This window comes from Plecotus auritus, assembly GCF_963455305.1.
Source record: "Plecotus auritus genome assembly, chromosome: 6".
In the NCBI taxonomy this organism is placed as follows: domain Eukaryota; kingdom Metazoa; phylum Chordata; class Mammalia; order Chiroptera; family Vespertilionidae; genus Plecotus; species Plecotus auritus.
Genome location: NC_137773.1, coordinates 176,059,898 through 176,074,419, shown reverse-complemented (window position 1 = coordinate 176,074,419; position 14,522 = coordinate 176,059,898). Strand labels below are relative to the sequence as shown.

At 62.0% G+C, this 14,522-nt stretch overlaps 1 protein-coding gene across 3 annotated transcripts in view; it reads right to left on the bottom strand.

Annotated features, from left to right (window-relative positions):
• The window catches only part of POC1A (POC1 centriolar protein A), a 34,677-nt gene extending 20,843 nt beyond the window's left edge, over positions 1 to 13,834 (bottom strand). Inside the window, exons 1-8 of one of the 3 annotated variants that reach the window (XM_080676658.1) lie at positions 13,667 to 13,834; positions 11,130 to 11,214; positions 10,092 to 10,263; positions 9,574 to 9,753; positions 8,265 to 8,372; positions 7,086 to 7,201; positions 3,670 to 3,803; positions 1,472 to 1,540 (exon numbers count right to left, since the gene is read on the bottom strand). In XM_080676658.1, the coding sequence (XP_080532784.1) occupies positions 1,472 to 1,540; positions 3,670 to 3,803; positions 7,086 to 7,201; positions 8,265 to 8,372; positions 9,574 to 9,753; positions 10,092 to 10,252 (768 nt within the window). In that variant the 5' untranslated portion in view covers positions 10,253 to 10,263; positions 11,130 to 11,214; positions 13,667 to 13,834. Of the gene's footprint in view, positions 1 to 1,471; positions 1,541 to 3,669; positions 3,804 to 7,085; positions 7,202 to 8,264; positions 8,373 to 9,573; positions 9,754 to 10,091; positions 10,264 to 11,129; positions 11,215 to 13,473 lie in introns of those variants that run through there. The other 2 variants (XM_080676657.1, XM_080676659.1) reach the window with 2 other exon arrangements.
• Between the last annotated feature and the right edge of the window lie 688 nt (positions 13,835 to 14,522).

Sequence of the window (14,522 nt, the reverse complement as noted above, 5' to 3'; positions counted from 1 at the left end):
ATCCTAGTTCCCCCCCACAGGGCTGCAGGGAGGCTCACAGCTAGGCACAGACACCAGCACCAGGGAGAAGTGGGTAACACCGCCTTAGCTCACCTCCCACCGGGAGGACCTTCATGTTTGGAGGCTCCTGGGCGGCAAGAGCGCCCCCTGCTGGAGGGTGTCAGCCTCATGTGGCTGCCCTCGGGTAGGCCCACTTCCAGGACAGTGGCCACAGTATCCACACAAGATGCAAACTCAACGTGCCCCGGGCGTCCCACTGCTGGGTCAATTCCAGCAGCAAAAGGGCCCCCAGGACAGGAAGGGATGCTGGCAGAGGTCACCCGAGGCTCTCAGAACCGACTGCAGGGAGGCAGTGGGCGCTGCCGGCAGCAGCCGCCTGGGGACGGGCCTAGAAGCCCTGCGTGCTACCAGGTGCCTCCGGACCGTGTGCCCGTCTTCACCAGGACTTGCCGTGTGCTGTGAACTCGCTGGCCTGGTTTCCCTGGCTCCCACGCGAGCCAGGCCTCCCTGCCCAGGGAAGGCTCGGGGTCCCCCTGCTCTCCTCCTCCCTCATCTGGTTAGTGCAGGAGAGTGCAGGTCTGGGAAGAGCTGTGCCGGAAGTCCCCCCGGCCCCCAACCCCGATCTCCTGGCAGAGACACAACCAACACCGGTCCACGGGGCTGGAGCTGGGCTCCCTGGGAGGGTGGCCGAGCGGTCGGAGCTGAGGCCCGGCATCAGAGGAGAGGCCTCCTGGGCGGCCCACCAGGTCAGGAGTGGCTCAGAATGGCCGCCCTTCCTCCCTGGACAGAGAGCGCCACCCGGGAACCTGGAGAGGTTTCCCAGGGCAGAGTCATCAACGCCCCCGAGCCCGAGGCCTCCCAGACCCCAGGCCTCAGCTCACAGGGTGACAAGTAGGCCAGGCCCTCCTCACAAGTGTCCTCTGCAGCCTTGGAGTCCGAAAATGCTGACACCCGCCCCCCCCCCCCCCCCACAACAGCACGCAGGTGTGCCAGGAGCCAAGGGCGCTGACCACGGAGTGGGGGCTCCAGGGCACCCCAGCTCTGCTGAAACTGTTTCCTCGCCACAGAATGGGGGATGAGAGGGCTGCCCATAGACTGCCGAGTGGACTACGGGAGGCAGAGCTCCGGCCACATGGCCTACACTCGCGGCTCGCAGTAAGCACCCACTAGTTACCGCATTGTTCACACGTGATCAGGAGAAAGTAGTGGTTTAAAGCTTTGTTTTAGCTCTTCCGTGGCAGCAGCCAGGCCCCCAGGCTGGCGTGAGCGGTGAATGTTCTGAGACCCTGCCATGGGGGTCGGCACCTGCTCTGGGGAGGCAAGGACCCTGGGTCTGAGCACCCGCCCCAGCTCCTGCCTCTGTGGCCACTGAAAGCCACGAGGAACGCTGGCCCTGCCTCCCCGACCCCCTCAGCCGGCCCGTCGGTCAGCACCGTCAGCACCGGGGAGATCCAGGCCGCTCCTTACGCACCTGCTCGTCGGAGCCACCAGAAGCGAAGTACTCCCCCGTCCTGGAGAAGGCGACAGTGGTGGCCGGACCCTGCGAACAAGCGAGAAAGCACGCACACAATGGTCACCCTAGATTCCAGAGGCACGGCAGGAAACCCGGAGCTGAGCCACCGCAGCCACGGGACAAAGGGCTGAGGGCCTCATTCGGCCTCGGTCCCCAACCCGGGCATGAGCGCCACCCTGAGACCTCGGCCAGGATGAAGGCAGGTCACGGGCTGTGGAATGAGCAGGACAGCCCACCCTGGAAGCCACGCTGGGCTGGCACACTGTCCCCACTTCCCAAGGAAAGGCCAGCAGCCCGAGGCAGTGACCGATCCCGGCCTGGGCAGCGGGCGCTCTGGCCTGACCCTCACTCAGACCCTCCTCCTAGCAACCCCCCAGGAGGCTCTGGCACTCGCTCGCTCGCCAGCGTCTGCCGAGCTGCTGTGTGTCCCAGGGGTGGCCCCGTCAGCAAGGAGGACCCCTGGGCGGAGCTGCTGCCCTGGCACGCCGAGGCTCTCTCCAGACCATGGCCAGGACATCCGCTCCCAGCCCTCAACCGTGGGCTGCAGGCAAGGGACAGAGGCCAGGCCGACGGCTGGGTTATTCACGTTGAAACTAATGAGCTGTTCCCCCCCCGCTTTTTTAAATCCTCACCCGAGGATATTTTTTCCATTGATTTTTAGAGAAAGTAGAAGCGAGAGGGGATGGGGGGGGGGGGGGGGGGGGGAAGGGAAGGGGGAGAGAGGGAGAGAGAGAGGTGAGAGAGCCACATCAACTGGTTGTCTCCCACACTTGCCCTGACTGGGGCCAGGGACTGAACCTGCAACCCTTGGGTCTGTAGGCAAACCGGGCAGGGCTGTTCCCCCTCTTAATCATCAAGGCCAGGAGGTATGACCTTCCCTCCCACTGTCCCAGCCCAGCGAGGCCCCCGTATGCACAAGCTGCAGTAACATCGGTGGATCTGTATCTGAGCCTGTGATTGCACAACGACCAAGCTTCTGAGCACAGACAGCAGCCCTGGGTGGGGTTCCGGGCTCAGCAATGGCTGCCTGCCCGCACGGTGGGCCAGCTGGGGCGCGTGGAACCATATGCCAGTGGTCCCTGTGCCACTCAGTCACTCCACAGCGACACGAACACCAACTGCACAGCCACAAACACCAGATTTAACTCCCACCCACATCCCGCCCACCACCCTCTCCCGAATAGCTCTGGGACTTAAACCAAATGAGCATGGCTTGAGATGCTGCAGAAAATACAGAAAAATTAGCCTCTATTTCCAGTGCACTGCCTCCCCGCTTGCCACGCAGCTACAGGGGCCTCGCTCGGGGCACCAGGCTCTGGAGGGCAGCCGCGGTTGGTGGGAGAGCCCTTCCTCTCGGGGTTTTCCTGCTGCAGCGAGGGGAGCTGGGGGAGGAGGCTCCTGGGCAGTCCTGACCCCCAAGTCGGTCCTGGATACAGCGAGTAGCAGGGACTCCCTTTCCTCTTGCTTCTCTGGCAGGGCCTGGGCAGATGGCCCAGGAAGAATGCGGAGCTCAGAGCGGGCACTGCACCCCAGCCAGCCCAGGGCCCTCGAACCAGGCCTGGCCTCCGGGACTCAGGTCCTGGGGGAGAAGAGCCGATGGGCCGGACTACTAGGGGCACAGCAAGCAGACCTGCAGACCCCGGGCAAAGCCCCACTCAGGTGTGCAGCCGCCCCGCGCCCAGGGGTTCCCGCCCAGGGGTTCCCGCACAGCCGCCCCGCGCCCAGGGGTTCCCGCACAGCCGCCCCGCGCCCAGGGGTTCCCACACAGATGTGCAGGTCTCCCTCCCAGTCGTCGTTTGAGGCTCCCAGGACGGCGGTGCCTGCAGAGCCTGGAGACCCCAAGGCCAGCAGGACAGTGGCTCCATGGCTCCACTCCAGCGGGACCAAGAGATGCCTGAGGTCCTGAGGGGACAGGCGGCACCCAACCAGCCCAGGGGAGTCTGACAACCACGTCCAGATGCCGCCTGCCCCCTCCTACCGCACTGAGCTCCCTAGTCCCTACTCAGCTGCGGGCCGGGCCCAGCGCTCTGATGGAGGTCACAGGTCTGATGGGGGCAAACCTGTTCCTGCATCTCACCGCACTGCCCAGGCAGCGAGGGGACCAGAACCTGCCGCCTCGATGGGCCCCACTCCACGCGGCGCAGGCCGACCCTCACCTGGTGCCCGTGGAGCGTGTAGAGCAGCCGGCCCTCCATGAGGTCCACGATCTTCAGGGTCGAGTCGCTGGAGGCTGTGACCAGGTAGTTTCCCGACGGGTGGAAGGAGAGGGCGTTCACAGCGGCGCTGTGCACTGGGGAAGGGGCACCCGTCAGGCGTGGCTGGGAGGCCCCGGGGCCCTGCTGAGGCTTGAGGACGGGCCGGCAGGGCCACCCGAGGCTGGGCCGGGGTGGCCCTTGCTCAGAGGAGCTCTGGGGAGCCCCATCGGACTCCCCAGGACAGCTGCTCGATCCGTGAATGTCACGTGGGTGCCTTGCAGGGCTGGTGGGGGAGGGCCCATGAGCTGGCCGGCGCGGGGAGACCGCATTGCCTCTGAGCAGCCCCTTTGGTCTCAGAGGCCAAGCCAAGGGGCACAGCTGGCTGCACAGCTGCGGTAAAACCCCGTGACCACACCTGGGGAAGGCTGAGGCCTAGGGGACAGAGAACGGGGAGCTCTAGCTAAAGCTTCCAGCGAGACCAGGCCAAGCCCTCGGGGGCCTGGGCAAGCCAAAGACTATAATCAACTTGGCGCCAGGAGCCCAGCGTGAGATGGTGGACAGAAGCCAGACTCAGGGACCCTGAGTCGCAGACCCAGATTCTTAGCTTTGGGCTGCATGACCGTGGGCAAGCCTCAAACTGCCCCTGTGATATGGGGAGCAGCCCTGCTCTACGGACCCCCAGGCCGGCCACGGGGTGACAGACCAGCACGTGCCTGGAAGCCACAAAGCACGCTGCGGCTCGGGGCGGGGCTGCTGCCCACGTCTGAACAACTAGTGAGGCTGGACATAGGGGCCTCACCCACCTCCGCGGGACGGGCGCTCCCAGGCCCAGCACCTGCCGACTCCCTTGCTGAGCTGGGAAACCAGAGCGCCCGCAGCCAACAACCCCTCGCCTGAGACAAACAGCACCGGCTCCCTCCTGCAGCCCAGGGGCCCATCCACCCGGCGGCCAGGCGTGCCCTGCGGGGAGCACAACCACGGGGCAGCTGGCCACACAGTATGGAAACGGAATTCTCCCAGTAGAGCCAACAACCTCGCACGCCCAAAGCCCACTCAGGAGTGCCTGGGGGTCACCCCGTCACTGGGGTGACCTGGCTGTTACTGTGTCCTTGAAACCGCCCCCGGGGTTTCCTAGGGATCAGGGACAGCAGCGCACAGCTGGCTGCTGCCAGGTGCCGGGAGTCCCTCTTGGAGAACCAGCCTCGCTCTGGGCAGGGGAGAGCCTCTCGGGAGAAGGTGCTGCCACCGAGCTGTCTGGGGGCTGCGTGACCAGAGCAGACCTGGCCAGGTCCCTCCAGCAACAAAGAGGGTGGCCCCCAACCACCAGGCTCTCCTGGCGCTTAGGGTGGGGGGAGGGGCTTGCTGCCCTGTGAACACCACCACGTACCCTGCCCAAAGCTCCGAGGGAATTCAGTTGTTTGCGGGGTACCCTAAGCCTCCCGGAGCCTCTGACCTACATCGCAGCAGGGAACACGGTGCTGGGCTCACCGAGCGGCGCTGGCACAAGAGGAAAAGGCAGCAGCAAAGCCAGGCTGAAACCTCCCCACAGGGTCCCTCGGGCCTGGGCCCCTGAGGCCACCTGAGTCCCCAGCCCTGCCAGTCGTTGACCTCCCCCCACTCACACCGCCAAGCCTGCTCCCTAGGACCCCAGGGACCTCTCCACAGCACCTCCACCTTCCCCGACTGCTCTGTGCCACCCACCCCCCCCGACCGCCCACTATAGGAGACCCCGCTTTCTTCACCCCTGGCCCTCCTGCTGGGAGAGGGGCTCGCAGCCCTCCCTCTGGTTGCTTTGTGGCCTTTTTCTTCCAAGGCCCCCAGGAGGGGCCTCAGCCCTCTTCATGCTGGATCCCCGGGCCCAGCTGGCCCCCCCACCCACAGCACTGGCTCCTACCTCTGTTCCAAACCCATCCCGGGCTGGACCCTGCTCCGCTGACGCTCAGCCCCCACTCGGACATCGGGCACGGACAGCCCACCCGCCTGCCACCCAGGCTCACTGCTTCCCGCCACGCAGTTCTCGGCACTGGTCCTCACGTGCCTCTCATTCCTCACTCCAGGGATGGGCAGTCCCAGCGCTGCAGCCAGCCTGCATCTTTAGAACTGGGCCAGAGCATGGCATTCAAGGCCTTCCCCAATGGATGCCCACTGCTGTAGCCACCACCAGCAGACCAGGCTCCTGACCCATCAGGTGGGCCCGGCCTCCCCAACCATCCTCCCAGCACTGCATGACCATCCTCAGGAACCCCGTAACCAGGGGACGGGGGCAGCCTGCGCTCCTAACCCTGCACCGCCCCGGTCTCCGTCCAAGCCCTTCCGGCTGACGCCAGGGTTCCTCTGTGCCTGCCCACCTTCCCCAACGTCCAGTTCAGGCCTGGAGCAGAAGAAAGGCCTCTAAGCCTGGCGGGGGGAGAGGCGTGACCTCCAAGTAGAGGGCAGACCCCCACTGCAGCTCTAGAAGCTGCTGTTCTAGAAGCCTCTGAAATGGGCATCATCAGTGACAAACCCCAGGGCTCTGTGGAGAAAATTGGTTCCTGTGGCTGGCCCTGCCACCTGGTGGTCGTGCAGGGTACTGCAGGCCTTGACCACGGAGCCTGGCCTGCGAGGACACCAGACCTGCTGACTCCACACTGAGACCTAGCATCAGCAGCATCATTGTCACAGTCACTCAGACTTCCCTGGCTCCCGCTTCGTGCCAGACAGACACTCTCCAAGCTCTTCCATGAACCACCTCTATCCTCCCAGCACCACCTGCGAGAGGCCCCGTCGTTGCCCCAGGAAGCCCAGAGGGGTCATGATCCATCCAAGTCACGCAGCTAGGACACGGATGTGGGTGCAAAGCCCCCTCCACCATGTGCCTTTCAAGTCTACCTGCTCCCCCTTCTTGGAGGCCTGTCACTTTGTCCCCAAGAAAGTGCTGTCCTCAAGCATCTGAGAACCTACTAGGAAGGGCTTGTGGGGTATTGCTCTGAACCCCAGGCCCACACCTTGTCCAGACGTGTCCTTCCCGTGTTCACGTATGAATTTTGGAAGTGAGCCCATGAACGTTAAACTTAGTCCCCTTCGCAGGTCAAGGGCTGCCAGCGTGGCCCTGGAGGGCAGAGCCTCTACTACAGGGGGAGGCAGTGACACAGGCAGAGCCTGAGGTGAGGAGCCCTGGCCAGGGACCCAGCAAGGGCTCCCCATCTGGCCCTGCAGTGAGCATGCGCCTCTGCCACGCATAAGTGGGACAAAGGGCTTGTCCGTCTCCTGGCCAAGGCTCCCCGCCCCTGGAGATCCTGACGGACCGGGCTCCTCCCACCGACAGGGCTGTCCACAGGCTCTCCGCAGGCGGCACCAAGCCGGCGCTGGTAGCCGCCCCAGGACGCGTGGACACTCACGCTGATAGTGCTGCAGGAGCCGGTGCGTCCGCACGTCCCACAGCTTCACCGTGTTGTCCATGCCGGCGGCCGCAATGCACGTGCCGCTGGGGTGGAAGTCCACGTAGGTGACGAAGCTGGAGAGACAGGGCCAGCACGTCAGAGGCCTGTGCTGGCACCATCCCACCTCTCATCTGCTCCTGCTGCCCCAGAATGCTCCCCCCACCGCCTCTGTAGCAGGTGGCCGAGGAGAGCAAGGAGGAGCGGTGACAGCAACGACCGGAGCAAGGCCCAGCACCGACTTCTAAACACAAGGGCAGAGCCCTAGCCGGTTTGGCTCAGTGGATAGGGCATCGGCCTGTGGACTGAAGGGTCCCGGGTTCGATTCCGGTCAAGGGCATGTACCTTGGTTGCGGGCACATCCCTGGTAGGGGGTGTGCAGGAGGCAGCTGATCGATGTTTCTCTCTCATTGATGTTTCTGACTCTCTATCCCTCTCCCTTCCTCTCTGTAAAAAAAATCAATAAAATATATTTAAAAAATAAATAAATAAACACAAGGGCAGAAAGCAGTCTTCAGGCCAAGGTCAGCCGCTGCTCGGGGCTCCGAGGCAGAGACGGCGCCCTCGCCAGGGCTGGAGGCAGGCAGGCTACCCGCTGAGGCCCACGCGAAGGGCCAGAAGGGCGTGGGGCCCTCAATGTACCCAGGCAGGACACCCAGGTGGGTAGCGTAGCCAGCGCTCAGAGGGGCTCTCACTGAGAGGGCAGAAGCTCGGGTGCATTAGGAACCCAGAACAGGGGAGTCTTGCTGAGCTGCAGGCCCCTCCTGCTCCCGATGACACAGCAGTATGAAGAGCCACCGCCCGCCACAAGGTCACGATCCCTTTCACTTATAAAGCCACCACCGCACAGGGATCACACCTACGCACAGGGATCACACCTATGTGCTTTTAGGGGGTGTGGGTTCAACTGCTTTCAGAGACATCACAATTCTGAGAAGCAGAGAGGGAAAAGAGGGGCCCCAAGAATTATGTGCCCTGGGGTAGAGCCCACCCCAAGGGGTTAAACTTCCCCCTTATTGCTAGGGATGGGGCTGAACCTTCCAGCCACTAGGACAGCTGGAGCCGGAGGGGCGGGGGGCAGAGATGGCTGCCCGGCCCCTTTGTCTGAAACACCGCAGGCGGAGGCGGCCGGGGACTCACCCGCCGTGCTCGCAGTACGAGTGCACACACTCCCGGCTGGTCTTGTCCCACAGCTTGACAGTCTTGTCATCACTGGCGGACACGATGAGCCGCCCGTCGGGGGAGAACCTGAATCGGGCAAGGCAAGTCACACCACAGGCTGAGATGTCACACACCACAGGCTGAGATGTCACGGGCGCCACACCCCACCTCCCACAGCCACCCTCCTGCACTGCCCACTACCTGACCCCAGGAACCAGCAGGCTACATGCCTTGCTGTGACCCCAGTGACCCTGGGCCGCGGCTGCCCCTCTGTGAGATGGGGCAGGCACAGGAGGGCAGGCCCCGCGCATGGCCGGGAGAGGGGCGATGTGCGCACGGACTGCTGGCGCTGTTAGTGTTAAGGTGGCCTAAAGCCTGCACTGTTCCAGGTCCCAAGTCTCTGTGACTCCCAGGGGGTCAGCAACACACAAGCTGCCAGCAACAAGGTGGGGGTTCTGCGGCGCCGGATGGCAGACCTCAGAGCCTCAGGGACCTCCCAGCACAAGGGAACGGGTGTCCTGGAGAACATGTAACTTGCATGGGGTCCCCAGAACACAGCCAGTCCCTGACCTCTGACTCCCATGGTTCCCCGTGTCCCACACCCCCAACCTCCTCCACTGGATCAGAGATCTGACAGGTGAGACCTCTGGTGAAAGAAAGAAAAAGTTGGAAGCAGACACATTCATGGCCTCCGAAAGGTCCTTTGGGTCACCCCATCCCCTCAGCACTGCTCTCCACACCAAAGGGAAGGCCAGCAAGAAGCCTGGCCCCGTCCAACAGACCTGGAGCAAAATCCACCCGAGGAGCAGCACTCCGGGAGGAAAGGAGGCAACCTCGGTGCCAGGGACGGGCTGGACCCCAGCTCTGCACCCACCCTGTGCCCAGGGCAAGATACTGCCCTGTTCTGAGCCTTAGTTTCCTCATGCAAACGGAGTGACACCCTCCTCCCCCCCCGCCCCCGCCCAGGACTGCCAGGAGGAGTCAGAGGAAAGGAGAGTGGCAGTGCTGACATCATCTTATTCGCTGTTGTCTTGCCCTGGGCTGTTTAAGCCCTGGTGTCAGTCACCATGACAACCGGATAACTCACTTGTCACCCGTCAGCTCAGTGAAGTTGTTCAGCAACTTATAATGGAAGAGGTATTATTGTTCCCATTTCCTAGATAAGGAAGCCGAGGTTCTGGAAGAATAAGGAGTGGCTACCTTGCCCAAGGTCAGGATGCTGGCGCCTGGCAGGCCCTCTGTGCCCCCACCCCCGGGTGCCTCCGAGAGTCTTGGGCAGGATGCTCACCTGGCACAGCGGACCCAGTTGATGTGCTGGCTCAGGGAGAACAGGAACTTCTGGCGATGGGTCGACCACACCTTGATGGTCTTGTCGTCGGAGGCTGTCACGAGGGACTGGCCGTCGCTGCAGAAATGGACGCTCCGCACCGTGGCCGTGTGGGCACGAAATACAGTTGACTCACCTTTGCTGCGAGGACAGGCACCCAGAATCAGCGATGGAAGGGCCCTCCCCCTTGGGAGCCCTTCCCTAAGTCCACCCGGGCCTGAGCGTCCAGAGCCCCCACGTCACCCACGTGCAGCAGCAGCCGGCGCGTCGCTTCCACGATGGCCGGGGTCAGCCCCCAATTCCTCTCCCGACCCTGATGGGAGGGCCCCCCCCGGAAGCCTCAGCTTCCGATGGCGCCTCCTCGGGAGTGGGGAGATGTCCCACGATGACCCGTCCAGACCAGGATGGGGACATGGGTGGGGACAGTGCTGGCCCCAGCGCCCCAGACTCAGACAAGGACCACGAAGTCTGGAACTCACACGTTGGGTACCCAGAGGCGGACGGTCTTGTCGCGGGAGCCCGAGGCAAGCAGGTGTCCGGAAGGGGAGAAGTTCACAGAGGTGACAGCGTCCTTGTGGCCCGCGAAGCGGTAAGCACGTGACTGGGGCTTCATGTGCCAGACCATGAGGCACGAGTCCATGGAGCCGCTGGCTGAGGAGAGCGGGAACACCATGACCCCCGGCTCTGGTGGGCCTCGAGTCTCCAGCAGGGCTTTGGGGTGACAGGGACAGGAGAGCAGCAGCTCCCCTTGCCCCACGGGAACAGGCCACACCTCCAGTGAATGCTGACCAGGCCTGTAAAGCAGGCGCCGTGGGAACCAGACCAAGAGATGCCTCCTGCACCAGCCCGGGGCTGCAGGTCTCCCAGACACCCGCTGAGGGCACTGGAGAGCAAGTCCAACCCAACGGCCCTTTGCCTTTGCCCCTCCGAAGCCTAGGCGAGTCCCCAGAATGAACCAAAAATGATTTTAGTTTCCAAGACCAGCAGCCTCTGGCAGGGGACCTGGACCCTAAGATGAAGAGGGAATCTCGCCGTAGAAACAAGCAAGACACAGCCACACCCGCTGTGTGTGAACGAGCGAGCGGCCAAGTTGGGGGCTCAAGAGGGCACAGCTGCAGCACAAGGGCGGTGGGGGAGGGGTGCTGGGCCTGCTCCACATCCTGCCCTCTGGCAGGCATCCCCTAGGCGCGCCCACATCACTGTGGACAACACTCAACGGAGGCCTGAGGAGGAGGAGCCGCTGTTTAGGGCCCACTCCACAGGCCAGATCCCAGGGGGAACCACAGACCCCAGTCCCACCCTCAAAGGCCGTGTTGACTCTTAGGAGGGCGCCCAACCTCTCTGAGCCTCACACCTCGAAGCCCAGCACCCAGAGAGCGGGCTGTCCGGAGCGCGATGCAGGTCCAGAGGGAGCATGTGGGTCCTCACAGTGCCCTGCTCCCCAGGCCACACCTCCCTGGGGACACCTGGCCTTCTCAGCTCATAAGCTAGTGCCCAGACGAGATGCCTCCTCTTACCCAGGTGCTTCGTGTTGAGATTGAAGTCCACACAGGTAACTGCATCTCGGTGGCCCTTAAAATGCCTCTCCAGCGAGGGGTCCTCCTGGGGGAGACCAGGGTCAAATGTGGGACAGCTGGATGAGGAAGAGGCTTTCTGGGCGAGCCGGGGGGGCGGGGCGGGGGGGGTTACAATACTCACAGCATGACCCTGTATAAAGAAACCCTAAGGAGCCCACTAAAAGACTATTAGAACTAACAAATTTCAGTAAGGTTGTAGGATACAAAATCGATATATAAAAATCAACCGTATTTTTGTACACCAACAGGGAACAATCTGAAAAAGTCAGGTAACAACTCTATTTATGACACACTTCAAAGATGTAAAATAGGAATAATTTAACAAAAGTATAAGACGCATCCACCGAAAACTATAAAATACCATTGAAAGAAACTTTGGGAAAAAACCTAGGTAAATGGAAAGATAGCGCATGTCCACAGTTTGGGAAACCTGGTATTTTTAAGGTGTAACATCCCCCAAATTGTTCTACACGTTCAACATAATCCCGATGAAAATCCCAGGCGGCTTTTTTTGGTTTTGTTCCAGAATTTGACAAGTTGACCTAAAATTCATATGAAAATGGGAGACAGCCAGAATAGACAAAATCTTTTTTTAAATCTTTAAAAAAAGAACAAGAAAAATGAGCCCCTGTAAGCAGCAGTTTGGCAGTTCCTCAAAAAGTTATTTATCCAGTGACCCAGCAGTTCAAGGTAAACGCCTGAAAGAATGGAGAACGTGCTCACACAACAACCGGCACGCAAACGTTCCTAGCACTTCAGTCTAACAGGCAAAAAGTGGACAAGCCCCATGCCTCGCTGGGTGACTGGATCAACCAAATGGGGTCTACCCACATGACGGGACCCTCAGCCAGGGGAGGCACGAAGCACCGACACACACTACAACACGGGTGAGCCTAGAAAGCATGTTCCTAGTGAAAGAGCCAGACACACAGGCCACGTTTTGTCTGATTCCATTTACACAAAATGTGCAGAAGAGACAGAAAATAGGGTAGCGTTTACCAGGAGCTGGGGGAGAGCGCGAAACAGGAAGGGGGTGACTGCTCACGGGGTACGGGGGTTTCTGAGTTGACAAAAAAAAGTTCTGGAATGAGACAGTGATGATGGTTGCATAATAAACACTGTGAAGTCAATAAAAACCACTGAGTTTCACGCTTTAGAAGGGTGAGTTTCATGGTATGTGAATAATGTCTCATAGTTATTTTTTTGAGACGGAGAGAGAGAAAATGGGTGCCTTTCAGCAGCCCGCATCTCAGGTATTGCACCCTCTGACGCTCAATCCCACTGCACAATGGCTTGTGAACCCAAAGGTCAGCCCCAGGGGAGACCCCTGGCGGCATCGCCACCATCTCCACCCCACCCAGCGCCAGGCCCCAGGCCCCGGGCCAGGACCCGCTCAGGAAGCCGGGAGACATTGCTCCAAGAGTATTATCCGACCAGGAGTCTGGAGCAGTCCCACGTGGGAGCCTCTCCATCGAAGGGCAGCTCCCGCCTTAGCACTGAGCTCGCTCCCAGCATGCAAACACCTCCCCCTGCCCCCAAGTTATCACCAGAGAGCCCAGCAGGGCCACTGCCACCCTACAGAGCTGGTAACCAGAACAAAAGTCCCCACGGCTCCGGCCCAGCTCCGCCCCCAACACACCTGCCCGCGTTCCCCTTTCAACAACAGAGGGAGTGGCAGCTTGGGTGGGGGGAGGGGGGCAACAGAGCAGCAACGGCCCTGCCCGACTCTCTTGGAAGAACAAGAGTAAGACAGTGCCCACCTCTAGGCTCCGTGGGCAGAGACAAGTTCAGGTCCACCCCTGACCCGGGGACCCCTGACATCTCCCAACACCCTCTCCCCCAACCCCATGGACTCTGTGGTTCACCCCCCCGCCCCCCAAAGGTGGTTTGTATATACTGGGAACGAAGGGGGGGGTCTTGCGGGAAGAGCACTAGATTAGGGATCAAAATGCCTGGGCCCTCGGCTCAAGTCAGTCCCCAGGTGCCTACGGGGACCAACAGGCCACCACCCAGCCTCCCGGACTCTCGACCCAGCCGGGAGGCCTGCAAGTTCGAAACAACCCCTCAGGCCTCCGCGGGAACGTTCGCCCGGCCGCCCGCACGCACAAGGCCTGGCACGCAGGAGGCGCCCCGACCCAGCGCGCCCTGCAGACGGGAAACGGGGGCCGTGGAGACGGGCTCGGAGCCCGGAGACCCCCGTCCCCCGCAGCCAGTGCCCCGGCCAGGTACCCATGGTCCGTGCGCGGAGACTAAGGCCCGGCGGCTGCCGCCAGCAAGCACTTACCGCACAGGGCGCGGCCATGGCGGGGCCCAGGGCGCCCGAGGCGCCGCAGGAGCCCGAGGAGGCAGCCGCTGCCGTTGCGGCGCGTTCAGTTTCCGCGCCCCCAACCGCCGCCAATAGCAACGCCGGTCGCGTCCCCTCGCCCCACCCACCGCGGTTAAAGGAGACGCGGCGCCTGGGCTAGTTGCTCCCCTACCGGAAGCAGAGCTGTAGGGCCGGCTCCACGGCCTCCGCTCCAACCTTGGCCAGGCCAGGCGGCCTATGGACGGCGCCGCCCAAGGCCTCTGGCCACCGACGCTCATCCTCCCTGGGAATTTCCAAAGCCCTGTCCGAGGCGTTCGCCCCACCCGCCCGTAGCCCGATTATCGAGCCGGCGAGCACAGCTTTCTGGGAAATGCAGTTCCAAGACGGCCGCCACCTGACGTCTGGAAGGAACTGGGACTACATTTCCCAAGATGCCTTGAGGGCGGGATTGAGAGTCCGGGATTAACCAGCGGCGGCGAAAGCAGTAAGAATCCCGGAAGTGAGTTCTGGTCTGTTTACCTTCTTAAAGCGCTCGGTAGGCTTGGTTTTCGCTCAGCTCCTTATTAAGAGCCAATTCTTCGCCCTTCGGGAATTCCTTAAATGGTTCGCTCCTCCGAACGCGCTGAAAACAAATGCCGATTTAACAAACACACCGGTCACTTGGAATCTCATCCGTGGAGCGGAGAGACCCAGGTTCCATACTCAGTACGCCCCGAGCTTCGTGTGCGACCTCGGGGGAAAAATACCTCCGCTCTGTGGGCCTCGGTTCCCCCATGTGTAATGTGAGGGCGTGGGGTGCACCTGGCCCTGTCTAGACTCCTCAGCCCTGCGAAGCCCTTTGTAAATGAATCACATGCTTAAAAGCGAAGGAGACAGCCCAGGGGCCTGGCCACCGGAGGCCGCTGCTGCCCACTGTCTGCTGTGGGAAAGCCAGGCCTTTCTACCGCACCTCACTCCCCGCATCTTCCCCACCTGGAACTGACCTGGACCGGATGTTTTGCAAGATTCAGGAAACCTCTATAGGCGAG